General features: G+C 28.3%; 1 protein-coding gene across 8 annotated transcripts in view; it reads left to right on the top strand.

The window, feature by feature from the left end:
• Positions 1–17,687, top strand: part of sls (sallimus) — a 397,202-nt gene that overhangs the window by 339,334 nt on the left and 40,181 nt on the right. For all 8 annotated transcript variants that reach the window (XM_075372741.1, XM_075372740.1, XM_075372745.1 and 5 more), the window contains 8 exons: positions 3,516–3,642; positions 5,494–5,673; positions 8,896–9,152; positions 11,413–11,525; positions 12,757–12,913; positions 13,511–13,777; positions 14,785–14,899; positions 17,007–17,161. In XM_075372741.1, coding sequence (XP_075228856.1) covers positions 3,516–3,642; positions 5,494–5,673; positions 8,896–9,152; positions 11,413–11,525; positions 12,757–12,913; positions 13,511–13,777; positions 14,785–14,899; positions 17,007–17,161 — 1,371 coding nt within the window. The remainder of the gene's footprint in view (positions 1–3,515; positions 3,643–5,493; positions 5,674–8,895; positions 9,153–11,412; positions 11,526–12,756; positions 12,914–13,510; positions 13,778–14,784; positions 14,900–17,006; positions 17,162–17,687) is intronic.

Raw genomic sequence — 17,687 nt, 5'->3', positions numbered from 1 at the left:
TATTCATTTCAAAAATCCAGCTGTTAAGTAATTAATTTTTTTATTAAATCTTTTAAACTTCATTAAATATATGTGAAACAATTTTTCTGACAATTAAAAAAAAAACAAAACAATTTAATTTATTAATCTTATATTGTATTTTTATGTAATTTTAAAAAATAATAAATTTTTATTTTATTCATTGATTTAAAAATGTTAACAAATTTACCAAGTTACTTCATTTTGTAAATAATGATGTAAATATTCATTCTTAATATGCATGAGTTTTACATATATATATATATATATATATATATATATATATATATATATATATATATATATAAATAACTTGATCCACCAAGTGCAGAATAAAATTTTATTCTGTACTTGGTGGATCAAGTTATTTATTTATATTTGTATAATAGTAAAGCGGAATATGAGTCTTAAAATTTACTTTAAAAAACAAAAAAAATATATATATATATATGAGTAGTATAAATAGGCATGAAATAAATAATTAAATTTTTTTTTAATTAAAAAATATAAATTTCATTAAACAATAAATTCATTAAATAAATGAAAAAACTGAAATACATAATATACATTTTGCTCACATTATAATCAATTTTTATTGTTAAAAATTTATATACTTATTAACATAATACTGAAAGGAGAAGAAAAAATTAAACCATATAAAATCGCCGCTGTGTAGGTGGGGGGAAATACACACATAGCTGAGTAAACCAGTTTATAAATACTTTAGTTGTGATGCAGCATTAGTCAGAAGAGCATTGTGCTTTTGCAGTGAAAGTGTTCTGCAAACATAATGGTTCTGCTACTGCAACATGAGTCTTTTGACATTTGAAGGAATGGAAAGGTTTCCAAATGCCAATCAATATTAGATTGGATCAGACAATTCAGATCTAATGCATGTATCTATTTTCAACTAGAAGCCACCAGGTTGCCCTAGAGCTGTGCAAGCCCAAAAAAATTATGGAGAGTGATAGAACATTTCAGCATAGTCCTCATCATTCTACTCATCACCATTCAACTTATTTAGACTTAACCAATAGAACCATTAGATGCATCTTACATGAGGATTTAATGTTACATCCATATAAAATGCAAGAAGTACAACAACTCTATCTGCATAATTTGAATCATTGGAGTGAATTTTTCATGCACTTGCTGCAACTAATCGAAGAAAGGCCGCAATTTTTGGATTAACTGCTATCCGATGAAGCACATTTTCATCTAAACATATATGTTAACAAGCATAATTTCAGATATCAAGCCGCAGAACCCACTGTACAGTGAAAAGATTACAATGTTAGTACATTTGGGGTGATTGGGCCATAATTTTTTGAGAATGTTAATGTCAGTCCGTTATAGTCACATCAGATTGATATATGATGCTGCTGCGAACGTTTCTTCATAATGAACTTCATCAGCGTGTGAAGACGTGCCTGGTATGGTTCCAACAGGATGGCACTACCATCCACACAGCACGAAATTCCATAGCAGGCAAACTGAGAAATGTTTCCCCAACATGTTATCTCTCATTTCGGAGACGTTGCCTGGCCTCCCTGCTCACTTGATTTATCAGCAACGATTTTTTTCTATGGAGCCATTTGAAAGAGAAGATTTACACCAACCAATCTCACACTATACAGGAACTGAAAGATTTCATCTGAGCAGAAATTCATGCAATTCTAGTGAATCGGCTGAGGAAAGTCATTGACAACGTTAGATGATGTACAGAGATGTACTTTACCACTAACGGTTGTCAATTGCATGATGTAAGTTTTCAACTTACATTGTGCAGGTTGAACTTCACAATGTAAGTTGAAAACTAAATGCTAGTCCTTGTTCTTTACAATGGTGTACCTAGTTAGTATATCATTTGCAATTAAAGCATTCATTTTCAAATTTTAAATCGTTCATTTGTTTCTGCTCTACTATGCATTATTAAAATATCATGCACCTATAAACATGTAAAGCAAGTTTTGTTTTTAGATTATTTGAAGACTGTTATTGTATTATTTCAATATTGAGATGTTACAAATATGTTGTGTAGGCCTACATATTTTTATGTATTAGTGTTTGTCTTTAATTTTGTGATAAAGTTCTATATGTACATATGTTTTGTTATGTGTTGTAATATTATTATTGCAGAGGTTTGGAAACTGAGATTAAAAGGTTAATATCATCTATAGACTTCTTTATTAAGAAACTAAAAGTGGAGCAGCTTTTATTAAATTGTGAAGATTTAAATAATTTAAAAAATTAGTAATATTTCATAAAATTTGTCACTTTGATTTACATAGTTCAGTCTCATAACACATTGCAAGTCTATTATAGTACAAGAAAGTCCAACAACAAGTCCATGCTGAATTTATCTAAATATCTTGCAAGAAAATCTTTTTGAAACTATGATGCAGTCAGTTCCTCAATGGCATTGCAGATGATGCTTTGCTATCTTGGTGATCAGAAAACTGATTTTAGTATATGACCAAATAACGTATTTGATTTGCACTATACTTGTTCATTTAGTCCTTTTTCAAACTTAGTGTCCATAAATTTTGAATGTTTCAGCTATATTGAGGTTATGATCTTACTGTATATAAAATGTTGGTGTTGTCTTTGATATTTCTGCATGTTAGTGGTAACATGTATCTATAAGGTAATTTATAAAAATTAATTGTAATATGTGTAATAAGAGCTATTAATTCTCAATACACTCAAATAATTTGAAATTTGCAAATATACAAAATTTGACAAAATCATCATAATATAAAAACAAATGTAACTCAGTTTACTATTTGACCATACACAAAAAAGTTTTTTCTAAGCCCTTTAATTTGAACACCATTAACAATTTAGACTTCTGCAATGTCTCTGAGGAAGAAAATTACTTTTTTTAAGTCTAGAAACAATGTTTCTAGTTTTTTTAGAGAACAAGTCTTGATTTTTATTGTTTAACAATGCTAATCGATATTAATAACTCATAATTCATGTATTTAAATTATCACAATGTCTTAGGATGGTTAACCAGAGGTAGAAGAATGTCAAACTTCTACTGGGCTTATAGCTCATTGTGACATGTATTATCATCATTGTGTGATGAGTAAATTTTTCTAAAAGATGTTAATTATATTAATGACATATAGGAATACATTACAGGAAAAGTTAATAAACATTAAGATACCTGAAGATAAACAAACATTGATGAGTGGCTCAGTGTGTTGGATTAAAGAAACTGAAAAGTTGAAATTATTTTGTGAAGAGTTCTTAAAATACTGTATAGCTACAGAAGTCTTAATTCTGCTTAAATCTACAATTTTACATAATTTTTCAATTAAGATGTTTATTATCTTGAAGTTTTTATTATTTTTTGTTATTAAATAGTCTTTTTTTATATATATTCATAAGAAATTTTAACAGTGTATTTATGAAAACAATATGAATTGTTACTAATATGTGAATAATGTAAAGTAAAAGAGAAAAAATTTACTCTTTCTTTAATTTTGTAGAATTACCAGGACCACAAGCTCCGTTGTTTGTTGAACGTTTTGAAGAACAGACAATTAAAGAAAAAGGAACAATTAAACTGCTTGCCAAGGTGGTCGGTAATCCTATTCCTACAGTAACGTGGTTCAGGTATGTGTAACTGTAACAATATCAATGTTGTTTTTATTATATTTTGACTTTAAGAAAACATCTGGTGAATCATTTTTTTTTTTTGAGAGAAGCAAACACTTTTATGTTTCAGATTTTAATTGTTTTTAAAGTTATTATTTTTACTTAAAATATTTTTTTTAATAAGTGATGCATATAAAAAAAAATTATAAAAAACAGTTAAGAGAATGAATTTAGATGATTTGTGAACTGGACTGAATAGCTTCTTCAATAAAGTATATTCCTCACCAATTGGCAGTTTGTTTGCTTATTCAATATATACTGCAATACAATTTTGAGAATATTGATTCCCAGTACTGATAATGCCTAAAGTAAATTTCAAAATAATATATTTTGCATTTTTTTAAATAAATTAACAGATTTTTACTAAAAAAAGTAAATAAATATTTATAATTTAGGGACAAAATACAAGGTATAATCAATAAACTTAATTTTAAAAAATTTATTACGGTAAAAGACACATTCACATAAGTCCTCCTCAAATACTATCCCTCGTTTTAAATGACTAATCCTATTTTTCTGGCCACTTTCTGAAGTAGTTCTGGAAATCGTATTTTTTGAGTTTCTTTAGTTGCACTGCCACAGCAGCCTTGATGTCCAAATTAATTCAAAATTTTTGGATTTCATAGTTATTTTGACTTGGGGGAAAAGTTGCATCTTAATCCAATGAATAAGATGGATGAGGACTAACTGATTTTTTTTTTATTAGATAGAAATTGCTGTGCAAGAAGCAATGTGTGACACTGAATGTTGTCATGATAGAAGCTGAAATTGTTTGCCCATTTCTCAGGTGTTTTCTATGCACATCATTTCTTAAACACTGTAATAAGTTCTTAAGTGTTCGCTTTACCTTAATAGTCTTCCACTTGTTTAATTGAATTATTTTTCTAATTGTTTAATCATTCTCTTGGATTTTTTATGTTTAAAGATGCCCTGATGTGTTCTTACTTTAAAGCAGTTCATAACCATTATAAAATTGCTAAAGCCACTCTTAACCCATCTTCATTGTCCTCAGCAGTGTCACTATAAACTAATTGTAACGTTATGTTTGTTTCTTTAGCACTTCATTGAAATTTGAAACAAAATTTCATGTTATTGCATTATTCACAATCCACAACTCATATGAATAACTGTATGAAAACAAAAGTTGAAACTTGTTATGCAGTGTTATTAAGGTTTAACATATTACTTTGCATAATGAAGTTCCTTGCTTTACTGTTAGATGGGACTTGGCAGCAACATTTACTAATTTTTTTTATCATACCTTGTAGATATAATATGATCTAAAACTTACTGTAGTTGTAATTTATCTAATTATATATATTTAATTATGCCTTATAAAAATATTGGCTGTTTTTTAAATTCATGGGTTCAGTTAGATAAAGCTTCATTTTGAAACCCTTAATTATATGCACTTTGTTTTTGAGTGAAGATATGCAAGAAATGTTTATTGAAGTAGTTGAATATGTGTGCATGTATTCAGGTATGCATGTTTTATATTTTTGTTTTTATCTGTTACTTATTCGTCATTTTTTTTAATATCCATATATGTTACATGAGGATAATACTTACTTTGCTTAATCGTAAAACCCAAATAGTTTAATAAAAACAAATACATAACTTTTTTTGGAAAATAAAGTGATAATGCTGTTTTTAACTCATTATCTTTCTTTTATATAAAAAAATGTGAATATTAGTATATGATAACTAAACTGAATTGTTTTTTTCTAAGTTTGACATCTTTAATATTTTTAGTTAATAAATGTGTGTAAAATCCAAGAAAACTATTTATTTTACTTTATATTAATTTAGGAATAACAAGATATTGCTTGCATCACCAAGGAACAAAGAATTCTTTGATGGTGAAAACATTATACTCGAAATTATTGATGCTGATTCAGAAGTTGATGCAGGAGACTATAAATGCGTCGCTAGTAACAGTGTTGGTACAGCAACTCATGGAGCTCGTATAACAGTTGATGTTGAAAAAGTGTAAGTGTAAAAGATTTATTTTAACCACTTATAATATTAGGAATATTATGAATTTACTTTTTGTTTAATTTACATTCTTGTTTAATGATTTTTTTTCTAAATGACTATTACCCTGCTGTGTTGGAGCATGGGATGAACATATAAGAAGATGGAGATTGAAGCTTATATGTAATATATTGTTCCATCACACAAAGGATTATATTAATTTATTTCTTGACACTACCTTTTCTTTTTCCTGTTTAGCCTCTGGTAACTACCGTTTAGATAATACTTCAGAGGATGAATGAGGATGATATGTATGAGTGTAAATGAAGTGTAGTCTTGTACATTCTCAGTTCGACTATTCCTGAGATGTGTGGTTAATTGAAACCCAACCACCAAAGAACACCGGTATCCATGATCTAGTATTCAAATCCGTGTAAAAATAACTGGCTTTACTAGGACTTGAATGCTGGAACTCTCGTCTTCCAAATCAGCTGATTTGGGAAGACACGTTCACCACTAGACCAACCCGGTCGTTCTTGACACTACCTGTCCCAGTTTTTCTTATGATTATGATCCATATAAAGTACCAAGTACCAAGAGGTAAAGAGGTCATAATTATTTTATCTGGGATCAATGATATTCAGTTCACAATCAGTAGATGTAATCAGAGTGAAGCTGTTATTTGCAGACTTGAATATCTCCTACATTTTGGTGGGTTGTGAATGCTGATTTTAACTTATATATTCTGGCTCAAAAAAGGAGGCAGTGGGAAAATCATTTCACTCCTCCTCAAAATGTTATTCAGAATGCTTTTTTACTTCACCAGCACCTGGTTGCTGTATTTTTATATTTGCAGAAGGTGTACAACATGACTTCGGGAAGAGGTATCCTAAATACATTGCGTGAATGGAGAATACAAGGGAATCTCCTTGCATTTATCAGTGAGTTCACCAATAATGGATTCTTTTGTGTTCAAGTTGGAACAATGATATTTGAAAGTTTCACACTAGGAAATGAGATACCACAGGGAAGTGTCCTAAGTGTTACCTTATTTGCTGTAGCCATAAATAGAATAACAAACAGTGTACAAAAACCCATTATGTGTTCATTGTTTGTAGTTTCCTATTTATATGGCATTTAGAACTTTAGCTATTGCCAAGAATTTGCTTCAAAACACAATAACAAAATTTGAATCATGTTGTAAAACCACAGGATTCACACTTTCCCTGGAAAAAAACAAAATACATTTGCTTTTCTCAGTTGAGGAAACATGTTACCCTTAATTGTTTTCGTACAGTGAATCAGTTGAACCATGCATTGGGGTTAGATTTCTAAGATTGTGGTTTAATAAACAATTTACGAGGGTAACACATGTGAGGGAACTGAAAGTAAAATGTCTAAAAATGCTATACATGCTGAGAGTTCTATCTAATCTAATTTAACGCACTAAACTCTAGTGCGTTCCCGCTTAGACTATAGATGCGTGGCTTATTTATCTGCATGGGCTACTGCTCTAAAGATGCTTGATGCAATCCATCATTCATTTTACCACCTTGCTACAGGTGCGTTTCACTCAAGCGCCATGGTAAGTCTACTAGTGGAGAATGGGTGAGCCATCTCTTTAAAATAGACAAAACCAAACGACATGCTTATATGTAGCTTGCATTAAATTGCAACCAAATCATCCTACCATTGATGTGGTGTTCTCCAAACTGCTTGTTAATCGATATGAGGAACATTCATCATCTACTGCTTTGCTAGGCATCAGAGCTCAGTGCCTTTTCTTAGCTCTGAATATAGTGTTACCTCCAGTTCTTACTGTTGCACCATGTTATTAACACCCTTGGCGGCTTTCTCTAGTAAATTACTGATTTGGTCATTGTCAGTATCATAAAAAGAAAACAGATCTGGTTCAAGAAAAATTTTTTAATCTTATAAATAGTGTGAATTCTGATGCTATCGTTTATACAGATGACTCTAAAAATGTTAAGTCTGCTTTTCATTTGCTTTTGTGGTTGACAACGGAACATACATGTTTGGCCTTCCCAGCATCATCAGTATTCTCATTGCGGAGCTGTATGCTACTAAAGAGCCTTAAATATAATTAGCCCAACATTTTGACTCTTACTTGTCTGCTCAGATTTCATGAATGGCATGCCTTACAGGCGATTAGTGACATGTACACCTGACTGCCTATTGTGTGTGAGATTCTGTGTGTTATTTCTCAAATGACTCAACCTAATATAACTGTGAGCTTCTGCTGAATCCCAAGTCATATTGGAATTTCAGGCTATCAGTGCACTGATCGTGCAGCAAAAGAGACTTGTTTCCAGCCTCCTTTCACTAATTGCATTGTCTCAAACGATCTTGTCTGTTTTCTGAAGAGGGTGGTTCATGAAGAGTGACAAAGCAAATGAAATACTATCATCAACAATAAACTTTATTCAGTTAAGAACACTGTGTCATTGTGGAGCTCCTCATGCAAGAATAACTGTCGAGAGGAGGTTATTATTTGTCGTTTGCAAATAGGGCACACTAGGCATATCTGATAACTCAAACAGATGTACCCATTTGTGCTCACTGCACAACTGCAAACTAACTAACTATACACCACATCCTTGTGGATTGTGATTATGTGGCATTGTGTTGCAAGTTTAAACTAGAGGCTAGCATGTGAAATATGTTAGGGAACAATGTAATGATGATATCGAATGTCTTACGATTTATAAGGGCCGTGCATCTTGATTCAAGAATTTGACTATTCATATAATATTTGTTATCTATTTATACCATTTGACATATGCCTGATGGTAATTTTGTTCTTTTAAATTACTTTTTTAATTTTGTATTTACTGTGGTTTTATTTCACTTTTAACATAACTCATGGGCTTTTTCCATCTATGCGTGTTTTTATATTACAGTTGTTTAGTTTTTAAATTAATTTTTGATTGATTCTTTTTAATATTTGTATGTTTACTAAATAAATATCATTTCCAGGCGCTGATAACAACACTTTGTTGCACACCCAGGAAAACCTTACCTTACATGAGTAAATAGCTATTTACTCTTAATTCTTTTAAAATAACTAAAGTTATTAGTTATGGTTTTATAACTATATTTAGCTTTAGAATAACTATCAAAAAATTACTATATTTATTCTTTGATATAGTTTATTAATTATTTTATGATATCTTTTTTAAATATTTTATTAAAAAGTGAAATTATTTTGTTCCACAGGTCTTTTACAAAACTACTTGAGGAAACTGTGGAGGCTAGTGAAACACAGACAGTAACATTAGAATGTGAAACATCTCATACAGTATCTACAAAATGGCAACATAATGGAAAAGAACTCAGTGGTATGGATCATCGTGAATTAGTACAAGAAGGTCGCACACATCGTCTTGTTATTAAACGTGTTACTCCATTAGACGCTGGAACATACACTTGTTCTGTTAAGGACCAAATTACAGCTTCAACACTGATTGTACATGGTATGTAAACATCATTATATTATTGGTGTTACTTGCATTTAACACAAACCTAAAATCATGAAAATACACCACTGATTATGTGTTTATATTTTATGTATATCTGTGGTATTTATGATTAGTCTATTTTATTTGGACTTAGTTACTGATTTAATAATAATTAAATTTTTATCTTTCAATAAATATTTTGTTTAATCAAAACATTAAATTAGTATTTTTATTATTGTATTGTAATACTTCAAATTCATCAAATTAAAATTTATTGAATTATATCTCCTATTATTCTTGTATAAGTGAATTTTATTACAGAACACAGTCTTTTAATAATTATTATTACCCAAAAAATAAACTCTGCCTATTATGCATCAACTTCCAATTAGTAAACAGCAACTAATAAACAGTATAATTTCTACTCTTATAAAAAAAAAATATTTCACATTGAGTGCCCAAACAAGGAAGCTTTCCCATTATTTATGTAGACATAACTAAAATCATAATAATTTTTTGTATTAGTTAAAACCCAGTAAAAGTTTTAATTTTGTTTTGAAATAAAACCTCCTTTTTTTACGAATGATAATTAACATAAAAAATTATTTTTACTTATATAATTTTTTTTTTTTTGAAAAATAAAATAGCATGGTTAGTATTCTAGCTTCTTGGTCAGCTGATCTCGGCTACGATTCTTGGCATTAAAATATGTATGTGATAAGCCATGTACATATTTGAGATCATAATAGTAACGTAAAAAATATGATTAAATATGTTGAATAATAATTACATTATTTCTTTCACCTTTTAGCTACCAAAAATCTATTTATGCAACTGACATATGCTAAATGGTAATTTTGTTGTTTTAAGTTAGATTTTAATATTATATTTAATTGCGGTTTTATTTCTCCTTTAGCATACAGCACTTCACATATATGCTGTACTGCATGAGGAATGTTTTTTTTTATTATATTGTGCATTTTAATTGTTGATTTTATTTGTTTTATATTACTGTTATAAAATTTTTAAGTTTGATGTTGTTAACTTAAATTGTCTACTGTAGTAACAGTGTGTCCAGATAATGACAATTCATTGTGCGCACAGAAAAAAAATAATAAAAAGGCAAAGTAAAAAATTAATAAAAAAATTATTTTGTTAATGTTAAAAATTTGTTGCATTTAACATCATTGGATGTAAGTTTAAAGCTTCAGTGAAAAAAAATCATTTACAATTAACCAAGTATCGTATTTAGTCAGAAACTCAGACGTAGTCTTACACAATCTATTTTAAACAAATATATTAGGTTAGTTATTTGTTTCATCCAGCAAATACAGGTTTATGGTCACGGCAACCTACCTGCTCTTTTTTTCGTGATGAAAAATAAGTTTTGTAATGGGTAAAAAGTCTGACCAGGATTTGAACTCAGAAACTTCTACATGAGAGGCAGAAACCTCTCAGAAACTGGCGAGGTAATAGAACTTTTATCCCCAAATGTCATCAAATTAAAAACATTATATAAAATCATTTAATATTGTTCACATTATACAGAATTCACATTATACACGCTCATTTAATATTATGTAGCAGTTCATTCTATATTAAGCTGTAGTGTTGAATGGGCTAATACTTAAGATGATGTTTAAAATACTTAAGTCTTCAAGGTTCAGTAAATGGCACTGTTTTGAAGTTTGTTAAATTAAGTCATAATTGACTTAAGATTAACGATACTCTTACTTCATTGGTAATAAATGCTAATAAAAATTAGATTTCCAATAAATCAAAAATAAATATGAAACTTTTTATTAGTTTGTTGACTATATATTTTTTAATGTATTTCAATTACATCAAGAAACAAATACTGAATAAAGATTTAGAAGAGGCTTGGGTTAAAATCTTTAATCAGGCATTCTGAAACAAGTTTCTTAGTATTCAGCTGCAAAAATATCAAATCTTTTTCCATTTAGTTGATACTTTACCAGTAAATACATTTTTATACATTATTCAGTTAATCTTAAAACAGTTTTGAAGAATACTCCCATTAGAGCAGTTCTAGTTGACATATAAACCTCAGGATGAGAAATGTAATACTCCTAAATACAACAAATTTCCAAGTTCCAGCTTACAAGAACCATCATTTTTAAAATGAATTTTATTCCAGTCCAGAAAAGATAACAAAATTCTTGGGATGCAAAAAAATATAACCATTGTAAATTATTGAACAAATTAAATTTTTTTTACTAAAAGAATAACTATATTTTTCTCTGTTCTTTTTCAGATATTAAACCCGATTTTTCAAGGAAACTGGAAGATATAGAAGTAAAAGAATTAGAAAGTGCTATACTGGAAGTAGAAGTTAATTCTGAAACAGTTGATGTTACATGGCATAAAGTAAGTGAAATGTAGATTTTATTTTTTTATTATTTTTTGTTGAATACTGATTGTTTTCTTCTCATTAATAGCATTACTTAATGAGACTGATTTAATTAGATTTAAATCTTGTAGCTCTTAATTAGTAAGTGAATGGAAGGTAATATGTTTTTTTATTTTTTATGATTAATCACTGTATAAACTCAAAGCTTGTGCAAGAGAATATGAAATGGAAATTTGTTGTATATGAAAAATGCCATGCCAGACTAGGATTTGAACCTGGGACCTCCAGATGAAAGGCTGAGACACGCTATACTCTGCTACAGAGATAAGTGGATTTCAAAAAGTTATGGAAGATTGAATACGAAAATTCACTGTTTGATATTGCTCTAAATATTAAGCCACATTAAAATGTAAAAATATTTAGCAGTTCACACTTTATTTATTTTTTTTCAGTTTTTAGTATTTATTAATTTAAAAGACAATTTATATTTATTGTAAAATCATTGCTTCCAGGCGCTAATAATGAATGTTCATTGTGACCTGCAAAAAAAAACTATTCAAATCACTGAAAATTATAATTAATTTTTTCATCCACTCTTCTGAAACAAGTTTTTTTAGTATTTAACTTCATAAATATAATTTTTTTTTTTTTGTTTTCAGAAGTATTGTTTCTTAATATCTTAGATAAAAAGCTTATTTTTTGAAAATGTGCGATTTTACTTATTGAACTGCTGTTTTACTTATAAATACTGATACATTTTTCATGTCAAATTGATTTTTTGTTTTAGCTTTAAAATTAAATTATTTAGCTTTTAATTTTTTTGTTTTAAAGGTTAAATTTGTTTTCTATTCTTTTATTGCACGGTAAAATTAAGTTATTTTATGTTTTAGACATAAAACAATGAATATTTATTCCTGTCAAAAAAAAAATTCATGAATATTAAATAAAACAAAACAATTAAAGAACACTGGAAATTACTGTATAACTGAACACATTTAATAAGGCAGAAGATGTATGAATAACTTTAGCCCTATTGGTTTGTTTTTCTAAAAAAATAACTGAAGCTCGTTTAAAGAAAATTTAGTTTTCATTTGACTATGTTCATCAAATTTTATGTTTTTTTTTTCTTTTAAATATGGTTTGGGAATAGTTTTATGATACAAAAATGGTATAAAAAAGTGTAATCTGTGTAAGTTTTGTTATTTCTACATTGTGTAGTAATTCTTTGAACTTCTTACATTTTTATAGGATGGAGCACAACTTACACCGTCTAATGAAAAGCTGTTTATGGAAAAGAAGGGTAATATTAGGAAGTTGTTAATTCGCAGTATATCAGTACATGATGAAGGTGAATACACTTGTTCCCTCGGTGACCAAGAATGTACTTCTGAAGTTACTGTTATTGGTAAGTAATCCTTTAAGTTTTAAACATTAATAACTTTAATATTCTACAGATATTGATCTATTAAATATGCATTGGGTAATACAGTTATCAGCAATTTGGCTATCAGGATGCAGTTTACCATCAATTTATCTACAACCCAGTAGTACTTCATCAGTTTATTAATATAATTTATTTTAATTTTTGTGAGTTTTATTCAAAAAAGTATGTTGTCTAAAAATGAATAATTTTTTTTAATTAAACATTTTCTAAAAATTATGATTATCCTAATTTCTGGTAAATAATTCTATGCTTGTATGGTAAGTTTGCAAATACTTGAATGGTATTGGTTTCACCTTATCACGCATTTTATCCCTTGAACTATTAGATTAGAATAAAAGATTCTTACCATTAATAATTGGTTGTTTGTCCATTAAAAAATAATAGTAATTAATAATTAAACTCAAAAACTTAAAAAACCCACATACGATTTACTTACTATCAGATATAAAGTTAAAAATTTGTGTTTTCTCTGCAAGAACAAACATTAATGATTTTTAATTTGGTTGTTTATTTAAAATTTTTAAGTTACTAATGTATGTAATCTTTAAATATTTACAGAATTACCACCACAGATAAAGACAAAACTACAAGATGTAACTGTGACACAAGGAGATAAAGCAACATTAGAAGTTGAACTAACTAAGGGTGACGCTATGGTACGTTGGTTTAAGGACAATAAGGAGATACAATTCTCAGAACATGTACAGTTATCAATTGATGGTAAACGACAGAAATTAAAGATCTATCAAGCTGAATTATCTGATGCTGGTGTTTATTCATGTTGTGTTGGTGATCAAACATCAGAAGCACGAGTAATTGTTGAAGGTGAAGAAATATATTTTATTTCCTTTTCAATTTTGTTTCTGTTTAGTTGTGATATTTATCCTATTTGTATGTTGATATTTTTATATTTATGCTGTTTAAGATTTATTTTACTTGAAATAATTAAAATAACAAGTTTATTTCTAAAACCTGTTCTAGTACCCTTACAGTACAAGAACATCCTTAGGATAGCTAACAAACTTCCTTCCATTCTGGTTGAATATCCATTCTATAATATTCAGCTAGAATGTTTTGTAGTAACTTCCAAAAAATCTTAATGAAAATCTTAATGATTTCCTCATAATAGGATATAAAAATGATAACTTCAGATGATATCCCAGTAATATAATGGGATCTGATATCTGATACTTTTAGCATATAGGACCTCCTAAAGATGGTTGAGATCTGAGATCTGATTACATCTGTAATACAGTCTCAGGCTATGACACTTACAACCCACAAGATAAACATGGAACATGAACTGTTAATTATTTAATAAATTTATGAATTGTTATAAATTTAATATAATGCATAAATTATTGTTAATTAATTGCTGCTAGTATAAGCACATTAGATAATAATTAAACAAAAATCTGAGGAAGAAAAATAACACATTGGCAGTAATCTCAGATAGAAATAAAGTGAAACATTCAATAGCTACAATGATGACAGTTGCTGTTGGTTAGATACAGTGGGAATTTTCACTGTGCCTTCTTCAGTAGCATTGATGTGCCAGACAAATCAGAACTAAACATTTCTAATTATTCTCATTTTATTAAATCATAATGCACATTTACATTTAACCAGTAAGAAGAATAAAATATTTTTTTAGATACTTGAGAGATATTTCATGGTATTTCAGTGATTTGGATGATCCAGGAACACCATGTCTAATATGGATACATATTTAATTAAAAAAGGCTTTGCTGTGACACTGGATCTATTTTATCAAATAAAAAGTATAAATGTTTGTTATACAACAAGTTTTATAATTTTGTTTTATCTTACAGAACCTGCCGTCGAATTCATTACAAAGCTGCCTGAAGTTACTTTAGTTCCAGTTAATACTGATATTGAATTAACTGTTGAATTATCAAGACCTGATGTTGAAGTGAAATGGTTGAAGTAAGTGAAAGTTGTATAAGTTTTTTTTTTTTTGTTTAAAAATATATATATTAGCTTTCATTTTGTTTTTCATAAACTTGAAAAGTTTCTACAGTACCTGGTACTCTTTTTTCTACATACGTCTGCTTGCAATTTTTGAACTACTGGAGTAATTTGATAAAATGTTTGCATTCACCAGAATAGCTCTCTTATTGTTCCCAATTATGTAACACTTGAAAAAACTTTGAGAGGATTGTGCTCATTGTAATTTTAAGCTATCAAATTTATTTTATGCTACATTTCATATATCATTATGTAGATATTAGTTGTTATTTACAGAATCAGTAGTATGATTAATTTTTTTATCTTATAAACCATTTTGTTTTTATGCAGTCAAATGTTTCATTCATATAAATACAGAAACGAATTTACTTACTTTTTATAAAGATATATTTGATTAGAAAATGCTCTCTATTTGTATATAGTTTTTAATCAGAAATTAAACAAGATAGTTTCAGTGAGTCCTGCCACTGTTTTGATGTTGTTTATATATATGATCCCTTATTAAATTAAAGATTGTTAGATTCTTTCAATTTTTAAACACTTTAAGTTCAGTATTTTAAAGAAATTAAAGCAAAATCCATAATTTTGATTAGTCTTACGTTATAAATATGATTAAGCCTAACTATTCGGTAAGACTGAAATTTCATAGGATTCACCTTCTGCTAATTAGAATAAGTATTAATAAATTTACTTTCAAGTAATACAAGATTTAGTATATTCTGAAGTAAAATTAAATTATTTCGTAGCTTGACCTCCATTCATTTTATGTTCAGATTATCAGGAACTTGTACAATAACTGTAAAACCATTGCTGAGACCTTTCCTCCATGATTTTTATTTTAAGTAAATAAATAAATAAGATTTTAGTCTATTTCTATGACACAAGCTATCAGAATTTTAACTGCTTCCTTGAAAACATTTTACTGCCTGTTGTAAGATTGTAAAAGCATTGATTTGCTTGATCTAGTAACATATGAAACAAATAACTGTTAAAATAACGATCCATGATTATTCTAGGCAGTTACCACATGTAACATATAATATATTTTATTTGTCCTTACTCAATTTCAAGCTGCACTTCCAAAATTTGAACATATTAAAAGAACAATATCATCTCATCCTATTTTTCCATTTATTACTTACTGTTGATCAAATACATTATTTTGGAAGAATCCTGTGCTGTAAGCAGATTCTAAAAAACTCATATTACTGATTATATCATATAAAACATTATGCAACTTCACAAACAAATGAAAAGAAAAGTGCAGTTTACTATTATATTAATGACGCAACAAATTTACATGATATTTATTACATTTTCAGTTACTATCTGTTAAATAGAAATAAAATATCGAGTAATAAAAAGGAAATTAAAATAACAGGCAAGTATTGGTTTATTTAAGCCTGCCTCTCCAAATTATTTATTTTTTGACATGTTTTTGTATTGGAAATTAAATAATAAAACACTCAAACCATCAAAATTATTAACTAAATATGAATTTTTAAACATGAAATAGATGCCATTTTGAATAGTTGTAGCTATTTAAACTATTTGTTGCGGGGCTCTGTGAAAACTTGATTTTTCACAATGCTAAAGAGGAGGAAGATGTAGAAAAATAAGGTCCACTTTTCATCATAGATTTAATTTTAATTCTTCCTTTTATGTTTAAGTCTGAAATGAGTGTAGATATGTTTTAAAATAAATTGAATGATATATAAATTATGTCTTATGATATCATAATTAGTTAATAATGTAATATAAATAGATAGATATAGATGGTAAAATTATCAGAATTTACTATAAGTGGAATATTTAATGTAAGTGATTTAGAATGAAGGATATAGCAGAAATTTTTAATACAAACAATTCAGTGCTGAATAGAAAGGAAAAGCAAAAAAACATGCTTGTACAAAATTTGGTTCTGATTATATAATAGTTTTAAACTTATAGTCATTAGTGTTTTTAGATTGTGTCTTAACAAATTTTTTAAAAACTTGATTTAAGAAAAATATTTGCTATAGATTTTTAAAACTTTTCTTGAATATTTTTATTTCTTCTGTCAAAGGAAAGGTAAAGAAATTAAGCCGTCTAACAAATATATAATTACATCAGAAGGAGCTGTTAAAAAATTAATTATCAAGAAAGCAACCAATGAAGATCAGTCAGAATATACTTGTGTTGCTATTAATGTCAAAACTTCAACCAAACTTAAAGTTGAAAGTGAGTATAGAATATTAATTTCTGCTTTTAAATCTATTTCAACTGGGTAATCTAATTACTTTTTAAATCTATTAGACCACCAGGCTGGCCTAGTGATTAATTCATCATCAAAAATCAGTTAACAGCTGAGTTTTGAATTAAAAGGTGCTGAGCTTCGAATCCTAGAAAATTTTATATGGATTTAAATGCTAGACAGTGGATTATACAAAAAAAACCCAACCACCAGTTTACTCTGATGGTTGGGGTTCAATTAACCACATGTCTTTAGAATGGTCGGCCTGAGTCTGTACAAGACTACACCTCATTTACATGTCATATATATAATCTTCAAACCATTGGGCCATGTGGGGGGGGGATTAACTTATTGTTCACTAGCTGAACAGATTGCATTGTTCACATTAAGAAATAATCTATTAGGCTTGAATTTTAATTTTTTTTTTCAGTCACTTTTTTCATTTGTGGTAGGAGCCATTTACCCTTTTACTTCAATGACATGTAGTTTTTGCATGCGCATGCACTTGTGCAT

This window comes from Lycorma delicatula, chromosome 8 (genome assembly GCF_047948215.1).
Source record: "Lycorma delicatula isolate Av1 chromosome 8, ASM4794821v1, whole genome shotgun sequence".
NCBI classification, from domain to species: Eukaryota; Metazoa; Arthropoda; class Insecta; order Hemiptera; family Fulgoridae; genus Lycorma; species Lycorma delicatula.
The sequence above is the reverse complement of the archived record's forward strand: the minus strand, read 5'-3'. Positions and strand labels throughout refer to the sequence as shown.